The sequence below is a fragment of the Phaethon aethereus genome (assembly GCF_964289735.1).
Source record: "Phaethon aethereus genome assembly, chromosome: 2".
Taxonomy (NCBI): domain Eukaryota; kingdom Metazoa; phylum Chordata; class Aves; order Phaethontiformes; family Phaethontidae; genus Phaethon; species Phaethon aethereus.
In genome coordinates, this window is record NC_138582.1 from 27,032,001 (window position 1) to 27,047,162 (window position 15,162).

General features: G+C 38.0%; 1 protein-coding gene across 1 annotated transcript in view; it reads right to left on the minus strand.

The window, feature by feature from the left end:
• Positions 1 to 1,345: 1,345 nt before the first annotated feature.
• The window catches only part of DPY19L4 (dpy-19 like 4), a gene marked incomplete at both ends in the record, with an annotated part of 30,462 nt that continues 16,645 nt past the window's right edge, over positions 1,346 to 15,162 (minus strand). The window contains 7 exons of the mRNA XM_081996939.1: positions 1,346 to 1,510; positions 5,252 to 5,410; positions 5,741 to 5,873; positions 7,401 to 7,483; positions 10,852 to 10,908; positions 12,389 to 12,509; positions 13,608 to 13,727. Coding sequence (XP_081853065.1) covers positions 1,346 to 1,510; positions 5,252 to 5,410; positions 5,741 to 5,873; positions 7,401 to 7,483; positions 10,852 to 10,908; positions 12,389 to 12,509; positions 13,608 to 13,727 — 838 coding nt within the window. The remainder of the gene's footprint in view (positions 1,511 to 5,251; positions 5,411 to 5,740; positions 5,874 to 7,400; positions 7,484 to 10,851; positions 10,909 to 12,388; positions 12,510 to 13,607; positions 13,728 to 15,162) is intronic.

The following is a 15,162-nucleotide window of genomic DNA, read 5'->3' on the forward strand; positions in this document are numbered from 1 at the left end:
GTGAATAACCTCTTCCAAAACTTACATCCTAGCTTTTTGTCCAGCTACACCTACATAAGCAAAGTTACCATCACCTTTTATTGGCTTTTCCATTCACAACACCAGGATTAGGCCCAGAGTTAGAATTAAAGCATTATTCATTCTCTTGAAATAGTATCAGCCAGCAAACAGGATGAACAGATAATGTGTTAAGAAAAATAGTTGTAGAGGCAAAGGGAGTCATATAAGGAAGACAAATTTTAGATGGAAGCAAACTGCAGAGTACTTTCCCAAATTTTCAAAGATCTCAATGTAGTTGCATAATTGATAAAAAATAGCTATGAACAACTGTACTATTACTTACTAATGGTGCTGATTATAGTGTTTTAAATCACAGTTATGGTACTATCTTAATATAACTATCACATAATAGGTTGAATGAAATGACTGTCACCCATGCCTCCCCACACACACACACATATATATATACCAGCACGCACACAGAGGGGGTGAAACAGAAGTGCGGAAGTCTCAGTAGCAAACCTAGTTGTCCTGCTACACTTGTCTAAAAACAAGTATGGCATACTGCTGTATACTGGCCCATTCTGATGGCTGCTAAGACACACATATGCATACACACATACACATTTAAGCATGGAAAAATCCTGAAGACAAGTTCTTTCCAAACTGAAGATATGACCTTGTCAACTCTTACTCCTAGGTCTAAGTCCAAGCACCTTCACCAACACGGCTCTAACAATGTAGAGATCAGTGCCATAATCTATGGAAGTATTTTTAAATAAAATCTTCCTTATTTGATTTATACAAACACTATAGCTACAGGTAAGATGTATGAATGTGTGTTTGATAAACATAGAAATGTTTACAGTGGAAGACAGGAAGAATTAAAACAGAAACCCCAAAAACCCAAACACTTACTTGAAAAGACTTGGGATACCAATTGCTTTCTTCCTAGAAAATAAAAGCTATATGACTTAAATGAGCTCTTGAAATGTTTTTTCTGCATTTACTGAAGTCTACCCACATCAGCTCTCTAACGCTGAAGTTAGAAATCTCAGTTACGTGAAGATTAAGATGATTTACAATGGGAAGAAAAATGCAAAAACGTGGAAGACTGTCATACTTTGTAAAGACTGTAAAAATGACAAATTTTCCCATTTCCTTCAAGGATGGTATCTGTCTCTGTTGATCTGCAGTTCAAAGAATTCCAGTTTGGTAAAATAAAGTTGTCAATACACTGCATGTGCGCCCACGCATCTGCAAAAATAACTTCCTTGATCAAAAGGAACTTTTCCAACTGAATTTCATTCACAATCAATCCTCAGAAAGACGCTTGCGTGCTTTTTCATGACTGGAAGGATATCACAGTGTTGATTCTATATACAAAGTAGGATCTATTCCAGTATACCCGAGTAAAATAATTCACATATGGAGAATAGTTCATTTTGATTTCATGACAAAATCGTCCGTATTTTGAGTAGGCATAGCTGTCACCTTCCTCACAAACCACCTGTCAGAAAAGAAGATGATCTAATTAAAATACTGAAAATAAGTGGTTACAGAATGTAATTCTGTACATTTAATTTACTTCTGTATTCTGCAAATTTTATTTATGATAGACATTTACTTTCCATACTGTATGATTCCAATAAGCTGAAAACATTTTCTCTGATAATTTGTTTAACCATCTAAAATAGCCTTTGTGAATTAATACCTTTTTCAGAATAGCAGACATTAAAACTAGTATACTTTATTCATACAATAAAGAACAAGGGCAGTGGAAGTTAGCCACATGCCCCATTAACCCAGTACTTTAAACCTGACCAGCACATAGCATACCACCTATGTAGGGAAGGAGATTCTCAGTTACCTTTTCCAGGCCAAGGCAGTTTGACATACCTAATAAAGACTGAAGACACATTATCGCCCTATAAATTCCAACCAATTGACTCGGAAGCAAATTGCTTGCCTATTTTAGCATCTGCTACTTGATATCCTTGAAGAAATCCCTTCACTACTCCTTCTGATGGCGCAAATTTACATGGGTTTAAAAAAAGGTGGTAGGACAAATTCATGGTGGCTACTAAACACAAAGATATTTCCCCTGAGTCCTTCAGCAACAGACTGCTGGAAAACAGTCTTGCCCTATCAATAATCAAATGATCTCCGCCAGTGTCAGAAACAAGATATCAGACTAGGACTATAGGACATAGCCCAAGCTAGAAAGTAATACTTATCTTCTTAAACACAGCAATTTGGAAAACACATCCATAGACCTGTCAACAGCATAACAGCTTGTCCACTCTCTCACTTACTTCGGGAATAAGTAAATGCTGCAATCTCCAACTACATATGCACTAGCTTCCACTAGTTTGTAAAGTCTTGATAATCTTTCAATATGACTTAAGACAATTTTTGTCAGAAAGCAAATGGAAAGTTTTGTTTCAAAGCTTCCTGAGACAACACACCATATCAACTTTCAGGAGCAAACTATGTCAACTTTCTGGAAAAAATACTTTATTCCTGTTGACCATTTTTTCCTACAGCTATCACTTTTAGCATCCAACCCAGTACAGACTCAGCCACAGAAAGGAAGCCTAAGTGATGTTCATTACTAGCCAACCAATCTTTTTCTAAAAATATTGAACACTCCGTTGTCTACATTTGAATGCATATACCAGTTGTTTTGTTACAGATTTAGATTACAGACATTCAGCAGAACAGATTTTAACTGCAAGACTCATCATGAACCTTCTTTTCCCCTTCTTAATCTCTCCACTATAAATAGGATAACCCTTGTCACTTCAACAATCCTAATTACACAAAAATAATAAATGACTGTTTTTGTGTACTGACAGCGCTGTGTGTGGCATTTTTCAAAGACAGGCTCCTTGCATTGTATACTGTCTTTTGGTGTTTTTTGCCCCTCCCTTTGATTGAAATTATCATTGCAAGCAACAAGCGCTCTGAAAAGTACTGGGAAGTGTTCCTTAGGATGAACTGCTAACTGGGTGTTAGGAATTAAAGGAGGGAGAAACTCATTCTGATACACAAACCAAAAACTTAAAAACCTGACAGTAAAACTGTGCTGCTGTAGTTAGGATGAGATCAGGATTATGTGCGAGAGAGAAGTATGCAGGAAGCACGGAGATGAGAGATGCAGGGGAATGAGGGAATGGAATCCTGAAACTGTGGTTAATTGTTCCAGCTGACATCCTAAGTGTGAGGAGAGAACAGGAACTTACTCATGCAAAATAAGATCTGAGAAGAAACTGAGAGATAACATGTGCTGATTATCAGTGATGGAGATTATTCACGCACACTCTGTTATGGTACAGTACACTGGTTACAACACAGACTAATCATGGCATACATGATTTTAGCAGCAAGGAAAAGGAAGAAAACGGATAGATTTCAGCAATGAGTAAGGAAGTTGATAGAAAAAAACAGAGACAATATCCTCCATGGATAACCTGGCCAGGAAACGTACAGCTGAAAATGCCACCAGTTGTAGATTTTGGGGGAAATTAGAGAGTAATCCTCTAAAAACATATCGGCCCTACAATTACTCCCCCAAACGAAAGCAACTACAGAAATGAAATGCTCACATTACAAATTTTTTTGAAATGTATATCATCGAAAGCAGAGCTTATAAAATACCTAACACAGATGAACAGCTTGGAGTTTACCCCAAGGATGGAAAATAAGACTGTATACCAGAAACAAATGTATCCTCCCCATTAAAAAAAAAAAAAGGCATTCAAACCAAGGATTAACTTGGTATAGATAATACACAACAGGCTGTAATGTCAAATAGATGCTTAAGTTATTTTTCTTAGTCAGGAAACCAACTAAATTAAGCTAAATTGTGAATGCTTAGAACTAACTGGTGACTCCATCTCTCCTGTTGACCTGAGAATAAGCAACCAAACCCTAAGTGAGTTTAAGGCCACTCCTGCCTTTGCAAAGTCAAAACTGTTGCTGGATTCCCAAGAAGCAGATGAACAAGTAGTAATGAGACCACCTTACAAGTCCCATCTCATTGCCTACTTCAGCAGCAAGAGCAGTGCTAACCAGCATTCAGAAGAGACACAGCATTGCAATGACTGAAGTAGCATTCACGGGTATCTTCTTAACTCTACAGTTTATTGAACCAAACTTTCTACCAGCTGTGGCTTAAACTATCTGTTGGGGTGTGTCCTGGTTTCAGCTGGGATAGAGTTACTTTTCTTCCTAGCAGCTGGTATAGTGCTGTGTTTTAGATTTGGGATGAAAATAATGTTGATAACATACTGCTGTTTGTTGTTGCTAAGCAGTCAAGGACCGTCCAGCTTCTCATGCTGGCCTGCCAGCCAGAAGGCGGGGGGTGCACGGGAAGCTGGGAGGGGGCACAGCCAGGACAGCTGACCCAAACTGGGCAAGGGGATATTCCATACCATACGATGTCATGCTCAGTATATAAACTGGGGGAGCTGGCCAGGAAGGCACTGCGGCTCAGGAACTGGCTGGGCATTGGTGAGCAGGTGGTAAGCAATTGCATTGTGCATCACCTGTTTTGTATATTCTTTTACCATTCTTATTACTATTATGATGATTCTCTTTTTTTTCTGTCCTATTAAACTGTCTTTATCTCAACCCATGAGTTCTAGCTTTTTTTCCAATACTCTCCCTCATCCTGCTGGGGGGGGGAGGTGGTGAGCGAACAGCTGTGTGGTGGTTTTAGCTACCTTCCAGGTTAAACCACAACAGGGTGCTAACCTCTCTGCAAGACTGAACCAAACAGACTTGTAGCCTGAGCAGTAACAAATAGGCTGCACTGAACTGAATGCGGACTGGTCCTCATCCTAGGCAGTTTTAGAAGAACTGAGTTTATCTATTTTAAAATTTCAACTTTAAAGCTAGTAAAGAATGCCCTCTGAGGCAGGGCTTTACTGCTTTTCTAATAACCTCTCATGTGTTACAGTCTTAAACATTTATAGATAGTTAAATGGTATTTAATGATTGGCAGAAAAGCAGCACAGCTAAATACTATTAGGATGTATTAGGAGGGATTAGGGCAATTAAAGTATAGTGTGGGGTAAGATTACAGGTCTATAAGAAACCCAAAACTTAATTGATCACTTCTAAAATTTATAAGTCTTTGTCTACATGTCAATTACAGTCAGAAAAATAAGATCAGCATTATAAGAAGATTTCTTTTGAAAATAATTATTTATGCATTCAAACATGTTTTTTTCCTACTGTTACTTACATGACCATTAGCAATATCCAATAGATCTTTAACTCTACATCCTCTTACAGGTCCCACTTCATTGCAAATGGAATCTTCAATAATCAGAAAATTTGCTTTGTAAGATGTGAGTATCTTATAAATATCCTCTGCTGACCTCTTTGAATAGATCTGGTAAATCTATAAATTAAGAAAACATGTTAATGCAATGCAAAAATCAGTGATGAAGTAAGTAATGAAATACTTGGTGGGGGGCAGTATTTGGAATGCTGCTTACATGTAGTGAGAGTGGCACCAAACAAACAATTTGCATTGCCAGGTGGCCTGGGGAGGGGCACAGAAGAGCAATGCAGACAAGTGTGTAATGAGGAATGTTACACGGTCATCTTCTTTGGAGCATCAACATTTACAGTACTCCCACACATCTCAGTCAGGCACTTCAGTCTTACATGATGGAACAATCTATAAATCACTGATAATACATATACATTTATGGAATCGGATACTCACATTTTCATTTCTTTTTAGAAGATCATCATCATTATATAAAGGCAAGCTCGATACCATCCATCCGGTACAAAGCCTAATAACACCCATTAACTGTGGGCTGCCTGCAAACACAGCAGCCACAGGAGCTTGTCGTCTGCAAAAGGAACATCAACATAACACATCTGAGTATAGGATGCATTTCTCAAAACAATGTTTTTCATTTTAAATGCTGTGTGAATCTTTTAAGGTGCTATAGTATGAATTGGAGTACATGAACATATCATTGGGGGTCTAATTACAATTGGTATTAATGCTGCAGTGGCAGTAGTCTCCTTGCCGGGAAAAGCTCAGACCTGCAGCAATATGGAGTTTGCAAGGAAGGTCTCCTGCTGGGGCAAGGGCTGATGGCTGTTCTCTTCCCGTCCTTGTGATAATCCATGGAACACCATTCAGAGCGGTCCTGGAATGGATCAAACTATTGCTTTTCGAATGGTTGCTGACTTGTGACAAAACAAGCTTGGGAGAGAGGGTAGGTAGAAGGAGCAACAACATGATGTCACCTTGTATGGGAAAAAATTGTGATTATTTTCATTTGATCTCTAGGACCATGTATATAATCGTATAGGAGTAAATAGTGTCATGATACAGAATAATGCCTACAGTAATTATGTTTCTGTGTTTGGTTACATCTTTTGACTATTCGTATTCCTGTCTCAGTGAAAGAAAACAGTCATTGTCACACTTCATTACAGACTCTGGGCAACTTTTCCTGCAGAGAAAATTAAAAAATAAATTCATTTTATCAGAGAGAAAATTTTAAGAGAATATACTGTAATAATGACATTCAATTAAAATTCCAATATGGATATCCAAGTACATCTTTAAGAATAAAAATTCCTTATTTTCATTAAAAATATGAACAGCTGCTACAAATAAGGGCAGTCAAATTGCTCTTTGCTGAGTGAATCTCAATGCAATTCACCATGATTAATGATGTACTTGAAGTGTAATATATGCAGACTAATGTAAAAGCCATTAGGTACTTGGCATTATTCCATCTGCTGCCTTGAAGAGCTACAGCAGTGACAAACAACATACACTACTATTACCAGAAAGAAGAAATTGGCTGGAACACCATAATTACCAGCCTTGTCTTTTCTGAAGATGAACAGGTTGACATTAAAGACTACATAAATACAGAAAATAATATTCTAGAAAAATACAGTTAACAGTAAGTTATCTGAACACAGGGGATCTAATTTTCAGAGAAGTGCAGCTCCTAATGACATAGTTCAAAGTTAGATTGAATGAGGCCAGAGTCCAGTTCTGAAACTTTTGGTGAGAAGAAAAATGTATCTGTGAAAATAACTTGACTCAGTATCAGCTATGTGTATGGCTCAGTATGAACTATGTAACATGTAACATAGCTCAGTAGTTGCTATGCCCTGCCTAGCCAGCCAGATAAGAACCTTTCCAGCCTTCTGGTCAAAGGGGAAGTTTGAATCATACAAGTCACGCTACACGTTTCTTGACTGAAGTCTCTAAATCCTCACATTCAGATATTTAATTTCACTGGCTCATGGACACAAAAATTTCAGTGTTTCTGTTCCCCATGGAATTATCCTGACATAAAAACCCTGACATAAAGAAGTAAAATGGAAACATAGGATGTCACACTCACTTTATCCATGTCATGAGTTCTACTGTATCAGGATCATAGAATTCTTGTAGTTCTGAAAGCTCTGTCATTATCCTAGGGAAAAACTAACGTAAACATATTTTTGGTTACTTACAGTTTAATAAAAAAGAATCTATAAAGCATCTCATTATATTTAGGCCTTAAATAACACAACAAAACTGGGCTTCATCTGAGTTGTCCTTCCTGACTGGTATTTTTCATAGAATGATCCTAAAGCATTCTAAATCATTGGAAAAGACCTTTAGACTCAAGTCCAGTTGTTAACCTAGCACTGCCAAGTCCACCACTAAACCATGTCCCTAAGCACCACATCTACATGGCTTCTAAATACCTCCAGGGATGGTGACTCAACCACTTTCCTGGGCAGCCTGTTCCAGGGCTTGACAACCTTTTTGGTGAAGAAATTTTTCCTAATATCCAATCTAAACCTCCCCTGGTGCAACTTGAGGCCATTTCCTCTCGTCCTATCACTTGTTACTTGGGAGAAAAGACCAACGCTCACCTCACTACAACCCCCTTTCAGGTAGTTGTAGAGAGCGATGAGGTCTCCCCTCAGCCTCCTCTTCTCAGGACTAAACAACCCCAGTTCCTTCAGCTGCTCCTCAGAAGACTTGTGCTCTAGACACCTCACCAGCTTCGTTGCCCTTCTCTGGACACGCTCCAGCACCTCAGTGTCTTTCTTGTAGTGAGGGGCCCAAAACTGAACACAGTATTAGAGCTGCGGCCTCACCAGTGCCACATACAGGGGGACGATCACTTCCCTACTCCTGCTGGACACGTCATTTCTGATACAGGCCAGGATGCTGTTGGCCGCCTTGGCCACCTGGGCACACTGCTGGCTCATGTTCAGCAAGCAACATCGCCAGGTCTTTTTCCACTGGGCAGCTTTCCAGCCACTCTTCCTCAAGCCTGTAGCATTGCATGGGGTTGCTGTGACCCAAGTGCAGTACCCGGCACTCAGCCTTGTTGGACCTCATAAAATTGGCCTCAGTCCATTCATCCAGTCTGACCAGATACCTCTATAGAGCCTTGCTACCCTCAAGTAGGTCAACACTCCCACTCAACTTGGTGTCACCTGCAAATATACTGAGAAAGCAAGCACTCAATCCCCTTGTCCAGATTGTTGATAAAGATGTTAAACAGAACTGGCCCTAATGCTGAGCCCTGGGGAACACCATCTGTTGCCAACCGGATTTAACTCCATTCACCACAACTCTTTGGGCCTGGCCATCCAATCAGTTTTTTACTCAGTGAAGAAGGTATATATTTTGTTTGAATATTTTGTGAAACACACTGTTTATATTTATCTGACAGCAGGAGACCTTCTCCAAAGCAACTATGTTAAATACAAGTTCTCATCTCTAATCCTACTTTATTAGAATATTTGTAAGTAAAAAAACAAAACCAAACTCCAAGAAACTATGTGGCAACAACATTCACCAACTTCAACTGGCCTTAAATGCATCAAAACCACAGTTCAGGTTTCCACAGGCAAATGCATACAAATAAGGACAGTGAACCCAGAAGTTGACAAATCTCTCATGGTAAACTTGCTTGAACAGGGCGGGGTTGGACTGTGGTGACTTGATGGAAAGATGCTATGTAAGTGGGAAAGGAGAGAAGAAATTTCCTAGAAGAGCATTATGTGGGTAATCTGCCCTGGACTTTCCTCTGACTTTTACTTCAATTACCGTGATGAAAGAAAGTACACTATGTTGTATGAAGTAGGATATCTCACTTTATGCTCTTGAAAACCATTTTGGGAGCCATTTTGAGCATTTATCTGAAGAAGGCATGGCTAGAAGCTGGCCAGCCTGGAGGGGCTGGATCATGCTGCTGTAAATAGTAAGTGAAAGCTACTGGTTGCCAGCTCTGAAAAGGATAAAGTTTACAGGTTATGCCAGACTAAAGGGACAACTTACTTTGGGACAGCCATAGCAGACAGACAGCTGGAAATGGCAGCCTGCTTTTAACTGGGGAGTTTCCACTCCCATTACTTGGACAAATCAGCTGTCAAGTGATGGCAGTCTACAGCCAGACATGTTAGGAGAGCACAAGAACAGCTGCCTTATGTTTATATCAGGGCTGAAAGCTGTAGCAGTGCTGTTATACATATACCTGAATGGTCCCCAGAACAACAGACAGACAGAAAGAGGAACTGCTACTGCCACCCCAAGGACAAACAGCTTCATGTATCAATCAGAACCCTTAGAAGAAACTAGTTAGATGAGGGACTATGCCAGCCTGAGTCAGAAGGCAGCCAAGCAGAAAGATGCTGAGCTGTACACTCAGCCATTTATAGCCATGGTAACAGACTAAGAGCTTCAAGGCATTTGCACTGTCCTGTTACTATTAATGAAAGTTTCCAAGCTCAGGGATGAGTTATGAACCTGGAGAGCAAACTGTTCACCACTGCTTAAAAGCAAAAGCTGCATCTGTAACGGATGAAGCCCTCTAGAGTCCAAATCCCCACACTGCTTTTATTAAAAAATAATCTGGAAAAGAATTATTTGGTCAACTAACCTAGTTTCCTCTGTTGTAATATATTTCATAACTCTTTTGAGCAACTGTAGCTTTTTCAGGAGAATATCTATTTCTCTGGCAGAAATGTGTAAAGAGTCAGATTACATTGCAACCGAAATTTCTATTATAAGATAGATGTTACAAAATCTGTTAAAATACTGTTGGTCAACACCAGCTTTTGTATTTGATTTTTTTTAATAATTATTTGAATTCTTATAAACTATTTTGAAGCTATGTTTGTGTAGTAGAGGGTTACACTTTATGGGGTATTTCCCATATTTTTTGCACTTGCGGAAGTTTAAAAAATAATTTCCAAATACTGTTCCTCCCAGGCTGTCTGTGATTTGCAATAAAGAACTAAATATTTATTTTAATCATGGAAATATCTGTAGCTTTTCTTGACTGTATTGTAGTATATACTTAATCTCTACACACTACTCTGCACAAAGGATTTAACTCCATTTTAATTTGATGGGAGCTTTTCAAACAGACTATTTGCGTATGGCCTCCCATAATTTTACTTCCATCTAACCTCACTCCCCCTCACTAAAATCAAAATTGGGGCAACACAGTTTTCAATATCCTGAGTTTTTCCTTGGCAATATTTTCTTTGTTGAGTCACTTTATATATCCAAAGCATAACAGCTGAATATAATAAAGTCTTCATTTAAATTTAAACACTTAACTACAAGAAGCAATCATTAACAAATTAAATTGTAAAATACCCCATGCTGAAAAATGTAAACAGTTTTGTTTACAAAAAACAAAAGAAAACATTTTCAGTGGATGACAGCTTTTATTTCATCATATATATTTCATTTCACCAAGTATATTTCATTACATTTGCTCCTCATTTTGACTCATATTGTGCCTACATATAAAACAAAAACCACAAAGGTAATTTTCTTACCTCTTTCCACAAGCTGAATCCAATTATTGTGGGAACTGCCATACTCAGAATAAGAGCCTATAAAACATGTGTTAGAAGAAATGGGTTATGGACCGTTCTCTGTTCTTCAATCTTGGACTATATGTTGACTCTGCTCATATAGTAGGCTACATTTATGCCTGAAACATTGGAGTGACAGTAGGTGAAATTTCCCAGTTTTCTACCAGGCAAAAAAACTCTCTGCAAACAAGAATTAGCCTAATTTTGCACAGAACAACTTGTTTGACCCATGATAACTCTACCACCAATATTAGGGATGGTTAATTACTATTCATATAACAACGATGCAATATGGACATGATGTAGAGAACAGAATTAAAATAAACACCTCTCACATACAAATGAAAATGAGATAATCTGAGAAAGGAAAAAGAAGTACAAAACAAGCATTTCAAACCTCTAATCTTCTTGATGCTTTTGTTCAGATTAGCAATATTGATATGGAAAACCTAGAAATCCATTCTTAAGCACACCATCATTGTAGCTGATACAATTTTCACTTTGCAAAAAGGAGAAAATAGCTAGCATGGTACAGAAAACATTTGGTAAGGAGGGCACACAAGACATTCTCTTGATAATAAGCTATTAACACACCTACTGTGTTAATAGTAATAAAGCAGGCCTATATAGCAGAAAACATGAAGTATATGAAGGAATATGTTTACTGTGTATATGAACATACTGTTACTCCTTGATTGGAAGAACACTGTCACTGCTTCTGATGTAAGAGTGTATGGCATTTTCACGAGTGACACAGTGAATCTCTGTTTAAGTATTAAATATTTATTCCTATAAGCCTCTTGAAATTAAGGTAAGTAATATCCTACCCTTACTTTATTAAAAAAATGCAGAAAGCTGCCAAAAATTGCACAAAGTAACTCTTGGCATATTAAGAACAGAGCTAGGGTTGGAAGCGGGGGAGTTGTTTGCACTATAGCACAAGCTCATCTTCAATCGCAACACTTCTGTATAATGGCCACACATGAACAGATCTTACACAATTACGCATTTCTTATGAAGGAGCTTCACTCTCAGCAATAAAATACACTTAATTACTACATTTTTAGCCTCATTGCCTAGTGAACAAGGCTTATATCAATGCTTACCTGCATGCCTGTACTTTTTCTCCTGCACTCCTCCTACAGAGTGCTTGACCTTCTTGGCCAATCACAACTAAATACATCAGAGGGCTTAAGGTCTCAAAGATTTGTTAAAAGAAATTAAACAGATGAGTGAAAGCTAGAAAGATGAAGACAGCTTTGCTTCTTAGGAGGAGAGGCTGTAGTGTGAACACAACTTTATCACCAGGTACCAGAGAACATGTGAATGTACGACATTAAGAATGAAAGACACAGAGGAAGCGGACTATATGAAATCCACTGCTCACAGAACTACATGTTCTTTTAATAGGTTCTTCTATAGCTCTTAGGTCGTTGTTGTTTGAAAAGTTATATGTTTCCTAGATATAGTTCCCAAGACCTTGGCAACAGCAACTCACCAGCAATATCGGGTGCACAGCTTTCAGTCGAAGCCACTTGAAAAGCGTCATCCAAAGTTCAGGAGAGCACACACCAAATGCAGCAAGCATGCAAACATAAGGTGTCCATAGATACTTCATTCTGAAAAACATCACAGTAACTTAGCTGGGACTCTGCACATGCCTCTATTTGAGCTATTTATAAAAACATTCAGATTTATTTCGTATGTCCAACACAGTCTAGATGTTCAAGCAATCTGAGATCAAATTTGATGGCACTGAAGGGCAAACCAAGGAAATCTCTAGCAGAAGAGCAGGCACCTGATTATCTGCTGCAAGATGTAGTAGCAAGATCCAAGGTCAAAGATGACAAAATCCTTCACAGAGTTCAGGGGAGGATGAAAGAAAAACAAAGAGACTAGTAAAGTCACTTGGCTGTTGCGGTTTTCCAGCCAAGCAAGGATAAAAAGCAGCTATTCAGCAAAGCTGTACAGACACTGTACTATAAGGGAGTTCCTGAAGAAAGGAAAGGAAAATATTTAATAGGCAATTTATGATTTGCTGGTATTGTCTGCCTCTTAAGGCTAGACAAGTCAAGACAACTACACAGTAACACAATAGTCTGCTCACTTTAACAATCTGTGAATATTCAGATTTTAGGACGATGAGTGTAACATAAATACAAGTCTGCCACCTTCAAGCTGATTTAGCCGAGAGCCAAGGTTAGAGTAACAACATCTTCCCAACATTAGCTTCTGTAGCTTTAAAGACTAACACAATACCTTCGAAAAGAGCTTTGCTACTGCTTTAGCATGTCAAGCAAAGGTATACATCATGCTAGCATAGACACAAGAAATGCACAGAAATCTTCCCAATATTCCAGGACACACTGTTCATCAAAACACTACTCAAGATCTCACTAGAATACAATATTAAAAGCATTACAGTTCAGTTCTACACTTAAATACCATAAAGTGATTAAAATTTGCTTCAATTAATGTCTCGGATTTTGGCTGCATTAAAACTTAGAAAACATATTAAAGAGACTGAGCACAATTCATCATATACCTTTATCCAATTTATAGTAAAAATTATCTTTGCTATCTCCCCTACTAACTAGTACCACTATATGCCAAATATATTTCTGAAAAGGGGTGAATTTCAAAGGGGTGAATGGTGCATCACGTCCAGTTAGGAATCTCTGTTGCTTTCAAAAGAGATACATCAAAATCAGACTTACCCTTCCAAACACATCGCTAGACAACCAAGTAAAATTGTGTGAATTACATGATAAACTATTTCTGGCCTCTCTCCAATTCGACCATCCTCAAGTTTAACTGTCTCTTTCAGTGGTTCACCACTGCAGTTGGAGAAAATGAGACATCACTTAATTCAGACATTATCTCAGGCAAAGGTGCCAATAAAAATACTTTTATGACCTTTAAGTCAGCAGTGCACTGAGATGATTCCGTGGCATATAATACAATATTGTTGCACTGCTTATTTGTTTTTGTACTTCATCAATGACCTATCAGTACCCACTGTCCCTTGTTTTAGACTGTAACCTCTCCGGAACAATGGCTGTGAACTAATACAATGGGATCACTGCCTGTGACTGTAAATCTTATTTTAAGGTAATTCAGCAACAAGAGACAGTCTAATTTAAAAGCATGCACACTCCACAAACATTTAGATGAAGCATGCTGTACATGCATTCTGAATAAGTGTCTTCATATCATTAGCTTGGTGAAGAATTATGGAATCTGTAGGACACTAATTGTGTATGGAATGTGTATACCATCTTATGACAAAGTGAGATAACAAAACCAGTTTTTAGTCACATTATTATAAATTCCAGTAATATATTATAAATAAAAATCAATGAAAATCTTACAAATGTTTTTCTACAAGCAAGACAGCAAGGCACACAACAGGTAACACTTTATTCTACCATGATGTGATTTCAGGTTACAATTTTATATTAAGTTTCCTCACAACAAATGGAAAAATATTTCAGATTATTAACTGCTTCAAAATTGAAAAAAAAAAAAAAGGAGGAGGAGAAGGTTTATTTTAAGCTTTTCTTTTAAAAGCTCTTGTACATACTGGAGTCACTGCTCATTATGAAGTAGTAAATAGCTATTTCAACTACTAGCAAAAAATCAGAAGAGTTTGCTTCATTGTTTGGGATATACTATCACATATCCAACTTGACAAACATTTTCATTTATAGAAATGTAATCTTTACCTATTAGATGTCTTAGTCCTTGAAAAAGTCTATTGATTTTTGCTGCAGACAAGTGAGAAATTTGCCCTAATACCTGAGCAGTTACACCATTACATCTTCTACCAGGAAGAGATAATTTCCTAGCCATTGAGTTTCCAAGACAAGCTACACTAGGATCTACAGTCTTGCTATTCTTAGTCTGTAAACAGACAGCTCTACTATCCCTTCCCTCAAGGGAACTGTGAATCACTGTGAAACTAAAAATAATTGAGGCAGTTTTACTTCAGCTCTATTCTGAGTAGCAAAGGCTGATGGACCTTAGCACAGTAAACAAGAGTTTTAAAAAAAAAAAAAAAGTGAAGCATTAGAAATCTGAAATCCTCTCAACTCCACCAATCTCATCCTTCACAGTACGCAAACCCGGAAAAAAAACAGCCAATCCGAAACCAGAGAAACAAATTTTCTAGCAACAATTTTCCTGTCAGAAGGGGAAAACAGTGAAACAGAAACATCTTTCTCCCTCGCAATGGGAAGAGACATAAACATATCACAAAACATTGCGCAGAGC